Source organism: Eurosta solidaginis, chromosome 1 (assembly GCF_040869045.1).
Source record: "Eurosta solidaginis isolate ZX-2024a chromosome 1, ASM4086904v1, whole genome shotgun sequence".
Lineage (NCBI taxonomy): Eukaryota > Metazoa > Arthropoda > Insecta > Diptera > Tephritidae > Eurosta > Eurosta solidaginis.
Window position 1 is genome coordinate 324,723,621 of NC_090319.1, and position 17,242 is coordinate 324,740,862.

Here is a 17,242-nt window from a genome sequence, read left to right on the forward strand (position 1 = left end):
ATATCTAGGGAACGGGCTAAGATCAAAAGTAAGAAAAATCTATTGAAGCTCTCATCAGCGGTTTGTGAGTGATGCGAGTACAGACATACAAAAATTTTAAAAGCTGCTGATTTGGGTTCAATAAAGACCTCTCCTACAAATTTTTCTGAAATTTCTTCAATCTACAGACATTAGATGTTAGAATTTTATTATATGGTGGCGAATGTTGGTATCACTAGGCTGTTAGTAAATAACCACGCCACAACAAAAACATTAAAGCGAGCCACACTAGTGTACATGAACACATAAATCATCATTTATACACACACATAGAAGGTGACGAAGAGATATCTCACACACACACTCACATGTAGTCATCAGCCGAAGTAGTTACTCACACGCATATGACTATGAGAAACGCATAAACTACAAATATACATGTATATCGCTGTAACCAAGCAGGGGATTCTAGAAGGTGAAACGTCTAGACCTTTGGAGAAATATGCTGACGAGGCAACAGAGAGTATAAAAGCAGCGCAAGCCAAGGAATGACTAATCAGTTTGATTTAAACACGCTATTTTTTGCGAAGTTAAGTATAATTGTACTACTCCCAAAGTAGTCCAATAAATACCATTTGGCAAAATACAGAATATTGGAGTTATTTATTCGACAGTTCAGCGATACGAACGATAGCAGAAGGTTGCAAATAAGCGGAATTCCCCCAAATTTGTTACAATATGTATATGTAGATGTGCCAATCACAATCTGGTCGTCGCAGGTTCCGCCATGAGTAGTATCCACCTCCCAAGAAAACTCATACGCTTTCTGCTTCTTTAAAAACAGTTGCTTAAATACCAGGAATAATATTGACTGTATTTACGACTTTTTTGAATGGAATTAGTAATGCTATTTGAGCAAAAGTGTTCTTTTTCACTCGTTTAGTGTATTCTCTTTAACTTAAGTGTATTTTCAATCCGAATTTGTGTATTTTAACAAATTTTTTCCTACGTAATCCGCCTTTCGTGTCGTGCAGAGAAGTGAGGACGTTTCATAGAGAACAGAGAGATAAAGAAAGTGTCAAATTGTCTGGCTGCTACAATTTTTCATACAGGAAACATACTCGAAATTTTTTTTTGGCGCCTGTCGTATGATATAGATACCATTTGTCACTTTAAATTAGGTTAGGTTAGGTAGTAGTGGCTGCCCCATGGGCACACATAGGCCAGTACCAGTTTGCCCGTTGTGGTGCCACAGAAAGACACCATTAGCCCTCCTCTTCGAACCATTTCGAGGACCTGATAAAAGCTACCAAGTCCCTTATATCTTGCTCCCAGACCTTGCGGAGATTGCTCAGGAAGGGAGCTCCCAGACAGCGTTGTCTGGGGCCACTTAACGCCGGGCAGTTGCTTCTGTAGCATCGTAGAAAGGGTGCCCCTAGCCTTTCCGCATGCTGTCCGATAAGGCAGTGCCCAGTCAGAACTCCTACAAGTGAGGAGATTTAGTTCCTGCTTAGGGTGTAGACGTGACGGGATCTCTTAGTATCCCATTTAGGCCAGGATTGCTTTGATATTCTACACTCCGGGCTTAGTAGCCATCTTTCGTTGGCTTGACTGTAAGTATACTCTTTTAGCTTTAGCTAGCAATAGGCAAAAGGCATACCTAGGCGTTCTTTGTCAGGAAGAATCTGTCTGGTCGTACCCTGCCTAGCAAGTTCGTCTGCAGCGCAGTTTCCCTCTATGTCCCTGTGTCCCGGAAACCATGTTAGGTATACACCGTTCTGTTGGGCCATCTCCTGAAGAGATCGGCGACAGTTAATGTCAATTCGGAGTTGAATGAATAGGAACCAAGGGATTTTATTGCCGCTTGGCTATCGCTGAAAATAAAGATTTCCTTGCCGGTATTTTGTGTGCCTATTTGAGTCGCGGCTTCCATGAAGCTGCTACTTCTGCTTGGAAGATGCTGCAATGATCAGGTAGTCTGAAAGAAAGTTGGAGATCTGGGTCCATTGAAAAGACGCCCCCTCCAACCCTGCCGTCCAGCTTAGAACCGTCACACTTTAAAATAACATTTCTATTTTTTTAACTTTTCTTTTCAGACCATCGAATCATTTATTATGAAACAAAAAAATTTCCTCACCAAATCAATTGCCCGATCAAACTTGCTACGCACTTTCATATTCATGGGCTGTAGTGGGTTAATAATGAATGCCAAGCGTGAAAGAACGTTCAAAGGATTTTGGTTTTTGGAGCCAACACCCTGTGCTGCACGTGAACTTTCTCAGGTTGATAAATCTCCGACGGAAACTGAGATATCAATTGAACACGCAAACAGCAATTCTTGTAGCCACACAAATAAATCGTGTACCCGTTATGCCATGGAAGGTGTAAGAAATTATATGATAATTGGCGTGACGTTGGACATTATCAAAATGTTGGTAGCCCAGACTACAACAGACAGAAATGATTTCATAGCGAAATTAATTGCCAAACTGAAAATGTTTAGAATACGCTCCTGTGCGTTACTGACTGCATATGTCGCCTTATACAGGGTGAGTGAATATTCATATTTCTTTCTTACAAAATATTTTTACTTTTTTTGTATTTCTTTCATTTTAGCTCCTTCATTGCTATTTGAATCGAAATAAGGGCGGCGACTCCACACAGAATCACACAGTGGCTGCCATTTTAAGTGGTTCATGTTTCATTTTTTACCCGAAATTGACGGTGCTCTGTTATGCTTTAGTAATGGGTATTCAAATTAGTTGGCAGCATTTCAAGTCTCATGTTACCAGCGAACGATATAAAGATAATTTTTTATGGATCAATCAGTTGCCCTGTGCTAGAGTAATATATCCAGTGGCGCTGGGATATTTAGTGAATACCTATTGCACTAGGCCACATTATATTAGCCCACTCGGCGCTACGATTATAAATGGCCTTACGAATAATTAGTAAGTATACGTCCTATGTCCAAAAAAAGTGCCAACATTAGCATACCTAGGAAAACAGTTAGAAACGTCGAAAAATATCGAAAGGAACATTAGCCCTGAAAGCACGACTATAGAAAGCGATGCGAACAACTCTGTAGGGATTCAAAGGGTTGAGAAGCGTAATTCACAGCATCCGCAATGCAACAGTCAACCTCAGCTACGCGAGGCGAATCCTGGTATAAATGTGAATGAACAAATATTTAGCAGTCGAGGCTTTGGCGACCCCAAGCTCCTCATGGAACTAGACGGAAGGGGGCGGGATGGCCTAGAAGGAACAAGTGGTCATATTAAATAGTTTCGATGGTCGGGCTAGTATCTCAACGGTGCTTGTTACCGGAACTATACACAGGAAAGGACCATCAACATGAATAACGCTCCCTAAAATCTTCTGGGAGTGTCTTTATTGCTACAACAAAAAAACAACAACAACTCTGTACGACCAACTATGCCCACCCCCCCCCCCCCCCCCCGGCCCAGCGGGTTAGTGGGCTAGAATAAACCCACAACACCCCAAGGCCTTCGGGGAGTGTCGTTACCGCTACAACAACAACAACAACAACCAACTTTGCAAGTTCTCTGGCCTGAACAATTTCACTGTGGTAAAAGTTGTTAGGATAAAGAGGAAGAGGACTTACTTCTTTCTGCGATGTCCATCACTATAGATGATAAACTTAGCGCAGGTAGGTATGCCTGTCGTAGGAGGGGACTAAAATACTAAATGGATTCAAGGGGTTGTGTAGCGCAACCCTCTCAAAGGGGTTTGCAAGCGCAATATATAACTTCTCCAACCCAATTGTCAACCTCACCTATCCGTGGCGAATCCTGTTTCATTAACAACCGAGGCTTTGGCGACCCCGAACTCCTCATGGATCATGGTATGGCCTAGAAGGTCGCATGTAGTCATAACAAATCGTTCCCCAGATGGTTGGGCTTGATACCGGAACGTACCGGATCTGCATCCGGCGAAGGACCATCAACATCGAGAAAGGACAAGGCCTTGGGGAGTGTCCCCTTCGCTACAACAACAACATAAACTTAGCGGTCTGGAGGTTAACAAGGCAAGGGCGATGCATCTTTAGTTCATATGGGAAAGTAAGTTCATATGTGAAAGTAAGTCAAGTGAAGATGCACGCTCGACCCTAATTTTCACATCAATGGATACCACCTATTTTCTCTGGCGTCTCCTCATGGAATCGATAGCAATGGCATGGCTTAGCCAGGGAACAAGCGTCATTAAACTGTATTCTTCTTCTTGTAACCATAAAGATACTCCGCTAAGTTTTGGGAAATTTTGTCGGATATTGAACTGATACGTTTCGAAATTATTACCATTGAGGTATTAGCCCAACCATCTCGTGAAAAATATTATATGATCAAGTCGAACTTTCTAGATCTGTGGAATATTGTAAGCCCCTTAACCCGCTGGGGTGACGAAATTAAATTGTTATTAGGCAATCTCATCTGAAAGAGTGTCAGTTCTTTGCCGTTTATGAATTTGGTATGTTTTTACTAACCCGGCGAACGATTTGATACGACCATGCCTTTCTTTTTAGGTCATAGTCCCCCAAATCTTGTTTCTCCAAGAGAACTTGCTGTAATAAGGGGTTCGACAGCCAAATATATACATACATTCATACTTAATACACCATTCTAAAATCACAGCTCGTAAATTAACCAATGAAAAATATTATAAGCAGACGAATGTTGATAAGTAAAATTTTGAGAAGTTCACCAGGTCCTACATCCTTGAGTTCCGTGATATGCTAGGTAAAATATTGTAACGTTCGAATCGCTAAACTGTTGAATAAATCTCTCCAATATTCCGTATTGCAAACTGGTCTTTATTTGGATTACTTTGGGAGTAGTACTTCATAATTATTCTTCACAACCGATAGCGTGTTTAAGTCAAATCTGATTCTGATTACTCAGCTTGCGCTGCTTTTATACTCTCCGTTGATTCGTTCGCATATTTCTCCTAAGGTCTAGAGGTTTACCTTCTAGAACTTTTGTATCTCCTGCTTGGCTAGTTACCAGCTACATAAGTACATGTATATTTGCAGTTTATAGCCATATGCGTGTGTATGTGTGAGTAACTACTTCTGCTGATGATTACATCTGTGTGTGCGAGATAGCTCTTCGGTGCCTTCTACATAAGTGTTGTTAGCTTTAATGTGTACATGTACATAAGAGTGGCTGCTTCATGTTTTTGTTGTTGTACATTTATTTAGTAGCAGTTTAGTGATGCTAATATTCGTCACAATATTTTCCAGAGAAACAGTAGGTAGTCTACCGTTTCTTCGGCGCCTGGCAGATTACAGTGGCAACTTATGCCATCCTTTTGGTTTTATATGTAGGTTGAAAGGCATCAGCGATCTTTAGCAGATATTAACTCTTTTAAAGATCTTTGCTTACAACCCTAATACTAATATAAGTGATAGTAATTATACTCAGCTGAGCAAAGCTCAAAATGAAAATTTTTTTCTGAAACAGTCTCGTATTCATATCTGCCATTTGTCAACTTTCACTCTCTCTCATTTCATTTCAGCGCAAAAACAATAAATGGACGCATCGTACTATTAGAAAAACAACTGGAGAGCTCTTTGCCCAATACAAACGTATGATGTGTAACAAACAATGATTAGTAAATAAACAATACTTCGGAGCGTGCTGCGCTTTGTAATGACAAAAACGAAAAGAAGCAATAAAATATGCGTTAGATCTTAGAATAAATTAATATTAACATATGTACATACGTAGATACATATATGAAAGTGTAAAGTCTTACTTTCGGGAAGCATCAACGCCTCTAGGTATTTGAAAATAAATTTAAAAGGGATTTGAAAAAAAAAAAAAACATAATATTAGGGCAGTTCAGGATTTTATACAAATGGTCTAGCAAAATTGTATTGAAAACTTGTGTTAAATTTTTTACAGTACACTAACAAAATACATGACTATACATTTGCAATACGCAACATAAAAGCTCGTACTTTATTTTTTCAAAACTTAATAGCAAATCCCTTGTTGATTAAGATTTGATCAAACATTCAACTTTTTTAGAAGGTGATGAAAAAGGGGAAGAAATGAATACCGTTCTTCGAAATGGTATTAAAATTCTGAAAAGAGTATGTCAGATAGTAAGTAAAATGGCATTAAAATAAACGAGCCGGACGATTGCGCATCTTGCGCAAACAATATAAAAGTCTCTTATCAAATATCAACAGAAATCAGCTGTTCTATCAATAAATTAAAACTTACAGCTTGGGCCATCGGGCGTATGGTAGCAACTGTCCGTAAAGCAGTGCAAATATTCACATTAGCCGTGTTTTTTTTACACATCTATAGACGTTTACGCTTAAACTTTATATGGACTGCTAAACGTCAAACTTTAAATACACCTCTCAAATTGCTGCGCATAAAATTTGTACTACTAAATTTCAATACGCATTATACTCAGATGTAACTGTAAATATGTGTCTATGCTTCACCCCCTACACTAATTCTATGTATTCTATGCGTGTCCACTATTCATCGCAACTGATTTAGCTATATGTTATATATATGTTATATACAACAGAGGGTTGTGTCTCCGCTTTTCGGTACACCCTGTGCTGTAGCTAGTTGTTTAACCACTGTCGCTAGATGGGTCTCCTAAGCATTATCTAAGCGAGGATAGGCGGTTTTTTACGCGCAAACGCAAACGTATATGCGTATAAAAAAGAACACGGCTAATAGTGCCACAGTACAAATAGATTTCTTTGTGTGCTCACAATCGTTTATTTTTAACAAATTATTTTAATAAAATATAGCTAAACAAAAGCACTACAACCAAAACTGCCCAAAGCTCGCTAAAAGTCCGAATCTCCATCTTTACAACCAAAACTTTATTTAAAGATTTGGATTCCAAATAAGAGCGAAAAAGGAACCCGTACATAAAAACAGCAATTAGAAATAATATATATGATAATAAAATGTCTATCAGATTTAGTATATGAGGATTTCTGTACCAAAATGGAATCATTTCTCTTGCGCCATAGAAATCCCTATGAATAGAAAACATATATAGTGATTGAAAATATATTAGGGACAAAGTGCTGCCGAATCCGAATGTTAAATCAATTATACCAGCAGTACTTTCATATCTTTTTTAGCATGGTGCACCCTATAAAAATAACAGCTAAAGGTTGTTATTTTACAATAAATTCCTCAGTAGAAGTCCCATTCTAAGATTTCTGACGAAAAGTCCAACTAGTTATAGCCAATCTAGTTATACAAAATGGTTTGGCTTGTTCAATTTAAATTAATTTCTGTTTTCAGCTTTCCAGAGGGCAAAAAAGCTTAGCTTTGCAATGGCGAACCAAACTCCTTTGTCCGCCAGCAGAGATTTTTCAAATTTTCCTTCGTTTTTTTTGTTTTTTGTTTTGCTATGAGGGGAAGTGATCACTTTCTTTTTGAAACAGTTCACAGTTCTTACAGATAAGTAAGAATCTTCATTAACCCTTTTTTCTTAGACTTATTTCTAAATTCTTCTCCGTTCTTGGGCAGTTTTTAACTCGTCTTATCTATGTTTTAATACGTTATTATTTTAATTTACTTAAAGGGCCAATTAAACTTCCTTAACCCTAACGCCATAGTCGTAACCATACCCATATCCATAACCATCTACAATGTGATCGATTAATGGTGCCTTAACCTAAAAATCGTGAAAATTTCATAAAAATGAAGAAAACGCAAAAAATTACAAACATATTCCACAAAAAAATAAGTCTCTTAGTCATAACGTATCCAAAACAATGAATAAAATCTACAAAAAGTTATTAACTTCACCAACTATGGTATGGTTATGGCGTTAGCGTTATGGTATGGCACCATTAATCGATTACATTGATTTCCATAAGGTAGGTTCGATCAGCTGTTTTATATGGTTATGGTTTTATGGTTATAAGTCACCATCAATTGGCCCTTAACATGCATTAAATACGTCATAAAAAGAAGCTTTAACAGCGAATTATTTACTCTTTATAGTGCAAAAATATTAGCAAACACATTTTGTCCCTATTTATTTTTCCAAGCCAAATTTAGAATCGTTCAGTTTTTTTTGGCGCCGCTATGGTGTGATGGTAAGAGTGCGCCGCCAACCACACCGAAGATCCTGTGTTCATTCCCCGGGCAAAGCAACATCATAGCTTTAAAAACGAGTTTTTTCAATTAGAAGAAAATTTTTCTAAGAGGGGTATCCTCCCGGCAGTGCCTGCCAACCGAGTGTATTTCCGCCATGAAGAGCTCTCAGTGAAAACTCATCTGCCTTGCAGATGCCGCTCGGAGTCGGCATAAAACATATAGGTCCCGTCCCGCCAATTGGTAGGAAATATTAAAAGGAGCACGAAGCAAATTGGAAGAGAAGTTCGGCCTAAAATCCCTTCGCGCCTTACATACATTTTTAAACGGTTTTATTTAGCTTGACTCTGTGTAGCGAGCGTTGTTTACGAATTTTTTAATTGAAGTTTAAGTAACTTCCCGATAAGCTACAAGCTTGCAACTTGGAATATAGTTCAGAACCCGATGACAATGCAATAAAAAGAAGAAAAACTCCGCTAGGTAGCGCAGGGATCGATATATTTTAGAAATATGTTCGGTCCAACTTGACTCATATTTGGAACACGTAAGAAATAAAAAATTGCCCGCTATGTGCCGCAAGGATGGAGATACTCAAAGTCTGATTTTGCTCATATTTGGAACAAATATTACATACAGTCCGGTAGAAGTGACATCAATAACTTGGGGTTTGAGTAGGGACAACCAAATGTGGTGCTGAGTCGAGTAAATGAAGGATTATGTATTGAGCAGTTAGATTGTAACAAATTGTCAGCAAAGAGTCCTTGTAATTGTGAGGCACTAATGCCCGGTTTTTCAGTGCGAGTTTAAACTACAGTTAAAGTTGACTGGAGTTTAACCTTGTCACTTTGTTTGCAAGTGGTAGGGTTAAACTCCAGTCAACTTTAACTGTAGTTTAAACTCTTACTGAAAAACCGGGCATAAATGAACTAAATATAATGAGAAATAATAGGCAATTAAAAAAAACTAACACCTTGAAAATAAAATCATTAAAAACGAATGTTTAAGTTAAACGGTGTTATTGAAAAGAATACTTACATTAAGTAATAATAATACTAAAAGCTAGAAAGTAATTAGGTAGGCCCTAGGTACTAGTCATCACCCTCCTCATCAATCTCGGGCTTTGATCAGACAAATAAATTTCTCAAAACGTGAGACGTAGCATAACCTGATTAGGGCTCAGTTGGTCTTACTTATACATATATGAAAATATCATTTGTAAAGGTATGAGCGGTTGATTATCAATAGAAATTTGATGCGACCCACGCTTTTATCTTCTTCGTAAAATGGCTCAAAAGAAAGAAAAACAATCCCCTCTGTACGCGCACGTCAAATATCAAGTTTGATCTCTTGAAGTGACTTCGTTACGTAAGGAAGGCTAAGTTCGGGTGTAACCGAACATTACATACTCAGCTGAGAGCTTTGGAGACAAAATAAGGGAAAATCATCATTTGGCAAAATGAACCTAGGGTAACCGTAACCCTGGAATGTGTTTGTATGTGTATCAAATGAAAGGTGTTAATGATTATTTAAAACGTAGTGGGCCTTAGTTCTATATGTGGACGCCTTTTCGAGATATCGCAATAAGGGTGGACCAGGGGTGACTCTAGAATGTGTTTGTATGATATGGGTATCAAATTAAAAGTATTAATGAGGGTTTTAAAAGGGAGTAGCCCTTAGTTGTATATGTGAAGGCGTTTTAGAGATATTGACCAAAATGTGGAACAGAGTGACCCAGAACATCTTCTGTCGGGTATCGCTACTTTATTTATATATGTCATACCACGAACAGTATTCCTGCCAAGATTTCAAGGGCTTTTGATTTCGCCCTGCAGAACTTTTTCATTTTCTTCTACTTAATATGGTAGGTATCACACCCATTTTACAAAGTTTTTTCTAAAGTTATATTTTGCATCAATAAACCAATCGAATTACCATGTTTCATCTCTTTTTTCATATTTGGTACAGAATTATGGCATTTTTTTCATTTTTCGTAATTTTCGATATCGGAAAAGTGGGCGTGGTCATAGTCGGATATCGGCCATATTTTATGCCAAGATAAAGTGACTTCACATAAGTACGTGAACTAAGTTTAGTTAAAATATATCGTTTTTTGCGCAAGTTATCGTGTAAACGGTCGAGCGGAAGGACAGACGGTCGACTGTGTATAAAAACTGGGCGTGGCATTAACCGATTTCGCCCATTTTTACAGAAAACAGTTATGGTCATAGAATCTATGTCCATACCAAATTTCACAAGGGTTGGTAAATTTTTGTTCGACTTATGGCATTAAAAGTATTCTAGACGAATTAAATGAAATAGGGCGGAGTTACACCCATTTTGAAATTTTCTTTTATCTTTGTATTTTGTTGCACCATATCATTACTGGAGTCGAATGTTGACATAATTTACTTTTATACAGCAAATATATTAAATTTTTTGTTAAAATTTGACTTAAAAAAAATTTTTTTAAAAGTGGGCATGTTCGTCATCCGATTTCGCTAATTTTTATTTAGCACACATATAGTAATAGGAGTAATGTGCCTACCAAATTTCATCATGATATCTTCAACGACTGCCAAATTACAGCTTGGAAAATTTTAAATTACCTTCATTTAGAAGTGGGCGGTGCCACGCTCATTGCTCAAAATTTTTCTAATTTTCTATTTTGCGTCATAAGGTCAATGCACCTAATAAGTTTCATCGCTTTATCCGTCTTTGGTAATGAATTATCGAACTTTTTCGGTTTTTCGAAATTTTCGATATCGAAAGTGGGCGTGGTTGTAGTCCGATTTCGTTCATTTTAAATAGCGATCTGAGATGAGCGCCAGGAACCTACATACCAAATTTCATCTAGATACCTCAAAATTTATCCAAGTTATCGTGTTTACAGACGGACGGACGGACGGACATGGCTAAATGAATTTCTTTTTTCACCCAGATCATTTTGATGTATAGAAGTCTATATCTATCTCGATTAGTTTATGCCGTTACGGATTACCGTTATGCGAACAAAGTTAATATACTCTGTGAGCTCTACTCAGCTGAGTATAAAAATGCCAAGGTCTAAGCTCACAAGTTTTTATACTCAGCTGAGCAGAGCTCACAGAGCTCACAAATGCGATAATTCATTACCAAAGACGGATAAAGCGATGAAACTTGGTAGGTGGGTTGAACTTATGACGCAGAATAGAAAATTAGTAAAATGTTGGACAGTGGGCGTGCCAAGCCCACTTTTAAGAGAAGATAATTTAAAAGTTTTGCAATCTGTAATTTGGCAGTCGTCGAAGATATCATGATGAAATTTGGCAGGAACGTTACTCCTATTACTATACGTGTGCTTAATAAAAATTAGCAAAATCGGATGACGAACACACCCACTTTTAAAAAAAAATTTTAAAGGTCAAATTTTAACCAAAAGTTTAATATCTTTACAGTATATAAGTAAATTATGTCAACATTCAACTCCAGTAATGATATGGTGCAACAAAATACAAAAATTAAAGAAAATTTCAAAATGGGCGTGGCTCCGCCCATTTTCATTTAATTTGTGTAGAATACTTTTAATGCCATAAGTCGAACAAAAATTTACCAATCCATGTGAAATTCGGTAACGGCATAGCTTCTATAGCGGTAACTGTTTTCTGTGAGAATGGGCGAAATCGGTTGAAGCCACACCCTGTTTTTATACGCAGTAGACCGTCTCTCCTTCCGCTCGGCCGTTAACACGATAACTTGAGCCAAAATCGATATATCTTTACTAAACTTAGTTCACGTACTTATCTGAACTCACTTTATCTTGGTATAAAAAATGGGCGAAATCCGACTATGACCCCGCCCACTTTTTCGATATCGAAAAAAGAAAAAATGCCATAATTCTATACCAAATACGAAAAAAGGGATGAAACATGGTAATTGGATTGGGTTTTTGACGCAAAATATAACTTAAGAAAAAACTTTGTAAAATGGGTGTGACACCTACCATATTAAGTAGAAAAAAATGAAAAAGTTCTGCAGGGCGAAATAAAAAGGCCTTAGAATCATGGCAGGAATACTGTTCGTGTTATTAAATATATAAATAAATTAGCGGTACCCGATAGATGATGTTCCGGATCACCCTGGACCACAATTTGGTCGATATCTCGAAAACGCCTTCCCATATACAACTAAGAGCCACTCCCTTTTAAAACCCTCATTAATACCTTTCATTTGATACCCATATCGTAAAAACACATTCTAGAGTCACTCCTGTTCCACCTTTATGGCGATATCCCGAAATGGCGTCCACCTATAGAACTATGGCCCACTCCCTTTTAAAATAATCTTTAATACCTTCCATTTGATACCCATGTCATACAAACAAATTCCAGGGTTACCCTAGGTTCATTTTCCTACATGGTGATTTTCCTTTATTTTGTCTACAAAGCTCTCAGCTGAGTTTGTAATGTTCGGTTACACCCGAACTTATCCTTCCTTACTTGTTTTGCTTCGTTTTTATTTTGATTTTTTTTTTAAGTTGCTCATATTTTCATTGAGCCAGCCTCCCTATATATAACACGAAAGTCCCTCAGTTATCTAAACTTTCGTATTTGCTCTTACCTTGCCTAGCCACCGGGACATATAACATTTTTATTGATGTACTACTATTGCTTTTGTCTTATATGCAAATTTTATTGAATGTTTTATTATTTTTGCTTATATATATTTAGTGCTGTTCCGATATCTCCCTGAACTCTATACCTGTACTCATTTAAATTATCAAGAAAGGTAATCGATAAAGTATCGAGGGAAAGTACTCGATACTTACTCGTATCGTGCTCATTAAAAAGTTCAATAAAACTTTTGAAAAGTAATCCGTTACTTAATAAATCAACTCACTCTAACTTGCAATTGACTCACAACAATGGAAGCGATGCAAATGAAACGATTTTTCATATACCCTGCAAAAATCGTTGGATCATGTGGTCCACTGGAGTACTTACCATTATACTCCACTGTAATGCAGCAATGGACCAACTCATGTTTCTACACGATCGTATTATAAGCCGATCATTGCTCGTTTTTAACGATTGTAATCACTACCCTGCAAAAATTGTTGGATCATGTGGTCCACTGGAGTACTTACCAGTATACTCCACTGTAATGCAGCAATGGACCAACTCATGCTTCTACACGATCGTATTATAAGCCGATCATTGCTCGTTTTTAACGATTGTAATCACTACCCTGCAAAAATTGTTGGATCATGTGGTCCACTGGAGTACTTACCAGTATACTCCACTGTAATGCAGCAATGGACCAACTCATGTTTCTACACGAACATATTGTAAGCCGATCATTGCTCGTTTTAAACGATTCCCTGCAAAAATCGTTACAATCGTTAAAAACGAGCAATGATCGGCTTACAATATCCCTGCAAAAATTGTTGGATCATGTGGTCCACTGGAGTACTTACCAGTATACTCCACTGTAATGCAGCAATGGACCAACTCATGTTTCTACACGAACATATTGTAAGCCGATCATTGCTCGTTTTTAACGATTGTAATCACTACACGATGTTTATTGGACTGTGGGTACTCCATGGATTACTCCGATGTAATGCGGAGCTGGAGTATATGGTCCAGTCCTAGGACATCGCAATGTTAATTGGACCATATTTTTTGTATGAATTGTGGTTAATTTTGGAGCATTCGCTTGGTCCATAGCGAGTACTACATACATGCATGCATGGAGTACTCGCGATTTTTGCAGGGAATCGCTAAAAACGAGCAATGATCGGCTTACAATATGTTCGTGTAGAAACATGAGTTGGTCCATTGCTGCATTACAGTGGAGTATACTGGTAAGTACTCCAGTGGACCACATGATCCAACAATTTTTGCAGGGATATTGTAAGGCTATCATTGCTCGTTTTTAACGATTGTAATCACTACCCTGCAAAAATTGTTGGATCATGTGGTCCACTGGAGTACTTACCAGTATACTCCACTGTAATGCAGCAATGGACCAACTCATGTTTCTACACGAACAATTTGTAAGCCGATCATTGCTCGTTTTTAACGATTGTAATCACTACACGATGTTTATTGGACTGTGGGTACTCCATCGATTACTCCGATGTAATGCGGAGCTGGAGTATTTGGTCCCGTCCTAGGACATCGCAATGTTAATTGGACCATATTTTTTGTATGAATTGTGGTTAATTTTGGAGCACTCGGTTGGTCCATAGCGAGTACTCCATACATGCATGCATGGAGTACTCGCGATTTTTGCAGGGTAAGTTTGCGAGGTTTACAAGGCTGACGAGCTTTGCGAGGGATTAACGATCATTCAAGAGTTGACGTTATATAAAAACCAAGGGATTATGGTGAGTGTAAAATAAAGTTTCATTTAAATCGATGCAAAATTTAAGTGCGTTAGCTCACTTACTCATAACTTTTGAACGGTCAAAATATGCTAGATGCCGGATTCGTAGACCTGAATACGCATCTTTGAATACGCCACCAAAAATAGGAGGCTCAGCTTTGATCATAACCTGTACAATTACCCTACATTTCTTACTTTTATTTTAAATTTAATGTGAGTCCTGCTAAATGTACGGACTACTTCTGTTTTTGTGTGCCGGTGTGATTAATTAAAATGGACTTAGTTTTTTTTCTGTCAGCCAGTTTATGAGTGGAACTCAATATTCTCAAAATCCATTTTTTAGATAGCATTTCTTTACGACAAAGACTGAAGCCCATTGTCAAAGAATTGATTGGACCTTATCAATGTAGATTCAGACCTAGTTAATTTACTATTGACCAGATTTTCACGATAAGTCAAATCCTCAAGAAGACTCTGAAATTGTTCCTTTGTTCCTAACGGCATCCGTATTTGCATGCAGAGGACTTTTGGATTGACTTTTTACTCAACGAAGAAAATCGCCTAGGAGATTAAGCACGAATTAACAATGGAATTCAATATTCTTTTTGAAGCATTTTTATATAGGAACTCAAAATTGGGGTCACTGCATTTTGGAAGAAGGTACAATGATGAGCTTTATGCAGATATCAACATACTTTGGACGAATTGTGCGGTGAGGGAATACTTCTGCAACAATCTATAGCTCATCCAAATCAATGATCAGATAAATAAGTTATAAAGAAACAAGTAAGGAAGGCTAAGGTCGGGTGTAACCGAACATTACATACTCAGCGTGAGTTTCAATTGTACATTTCATTTAAATTACTTTTCTACATAACACGTGCCACCGCCCGTTTAAAAAAAAATTTCTCCCCATTTCCTCTTACAGTAAAACATGATAAGTGAAATATCATTGATTCGAAACTATTTTTTGCTAAGTTATAGCTTATTATTCTAGTCTGCAACCCTTTTAAACTTTTTTTATATCTAAGTTGCCGTGGTCTTTAACCGATCACGTCCATTTTTACTAGAAATATTTTCTGCTATAAGGAAAATATGTGTACACAATTTCATTACGCTCCGTTAATTTTTGTTCGAGTTATGGCTTCCGAAACATAGAAAATTGCTTCGTCATAAAACGGGCGGTGCCTCGCCCATTTTTTTTAAATTGAAGTTTTTCCTATTTATTGTTATAAATCCACTTGGGAAATGAAATACCATTGATATAAAACTCCTTTTTGCAAAGATATAGTTTATTTTATTCGTCCACGACCCTTTTAAAAATCTTTTATATAAAAGTGGGCGTGGTCCTTAACCGATTTCGTTAATTTTTCTTCAAAGCATTCCTTATAGTAAAGGCAACCTCTCTGCCGAATTTTGTTACGATAGGTTTAACGATTTTTGATTTATGATTAATAATATTTGTAGAAATGATTTTATCACAAATGGGCGGCGCCACGTCCATTTAAAAAATTTTTCTCAAATTTTTATCAAGAGTCTCAATATCAGTCCACAAATCAAATTTCAACAGTGTAGGTGTATTATTAACTAAATAATCAGGTTTTTAGTGTTTTCCAAAAATGTTATATGTATATATAAAAAGTGAGCGTGGTTATCATCCGATTTCGCTCATTTTTAATACCAATATATTCTGGGTCCAGATAAGCTAGTGTACCAAATTTGGTAAAGATATCTCAATATTTACTCAAGTTATCGTGTTAACGGACAGTCCGACGAACATGGCGCAAACAAATTTTTTTTCGATGCTGATGATTTTTATATAGGGAAGTCTATATCTATCTCAATTCCTTTATACCTGTACAACCAACCGTTATCCAATCAAAGTTATAATACCCTGTGTACAAAGCACGCAGCACGTATTTTATGTCCTGGGCTTGAAAATAGCTCCTGCTGAGAAACTTGGCCCTAAATGAAAGAGAAGAGGGATGCCGATGGGAGCTTGGACCAGAAGGGAGATCAGGTTACAGGAGCGAGAAAAAGATCGCTCGAAATCGCATCAGAAATGTAACCGGGTTACCGAGCATGGAGGTAGGGTGCAAGCGCCTACAAACCCAACAATCGAAGTTTTAGGATAAAGCCGGCGTGTAGGGCTCCATTAACAAACCCAAAATATTAAGAAGTATCTTTGATTTGGATGCCGAATCAAATAAAAAATAAACAGTATATTTGATTCGACTGAAGAATCAAATAATAAATAAAAAATATCTTTTATTTTTGGATTCGTGATTCATTCAAATAAAAATCACGCAACCCTGTCTCGGTGTGGGAAATATAAAACGAAATAAAAGTTTCGTTTTTTCAACAATAATTATACTCAGCTGAGCAGAGCTCACAGAATATATTAATTTTGATCGCATAACGGTAATCCGTAAAGGCATAAACTAATCGAGATAGATATAGACTTCTATATGTCAAAATGATCTGGACGAAAAAATAAATTCATTTAGTCATGTCCGCCCGTCCGTCCGTCTATCTGTCTGTCCGTGAACACGATAACTTGAGTAAATTTTGAGGTATCTTAATAAAATTTGGTATGTAAGTTCCTGGGCACTCATCTCAGATCGCTATTTAAAATGAACGAAATCGGACCATAACCACGCCCACTTTTTCGATATCGAAAATTTCGAAGAACCGAAAAAGTGCGATAATTCATTACCAAAGATGGGTAAAGCGAAGAAACTTGGTATGTGGGTTGAACTTATGACGCAGAATAGAAAATTAGTAAAATT

General features: G+C 37.4%; 1 protein-coding gene across 3 annotated transcripts in view; it reads left to right on the plus strand.

Moving 5' to 3' along the window:
• Positions 1–5,951, plus strand: part of LOC137237799 (uncharacterized) — an 88,766-nt gene extending 82,815 nt beyond the window's left edge. For all 3 annotated transcript variants that reach the window (XM_067761983.1, XM_067761982.1, XM_067761981.1), the window contains exons 4-6: positions 2,076–2,528; positions 2,596–2,930; positions 5,515–5,951. In XM_067761983.1, coding sequence (XP_067618084.1) covers positions 2,076–2,528; positions 2,596–2,930; positions 5,515–5,590 — 864 coding nt within the window. In that variant the 3' untranslated portion in view covers positions 5,591–5,951. The remainder of the gene's footprint in view (positions 1–2,075; positions 2,529–2,595; positions 2,931–5,514) is intronic.
• Positions 5,952–17,242: the final 11,291 nt, after the last annotated feature.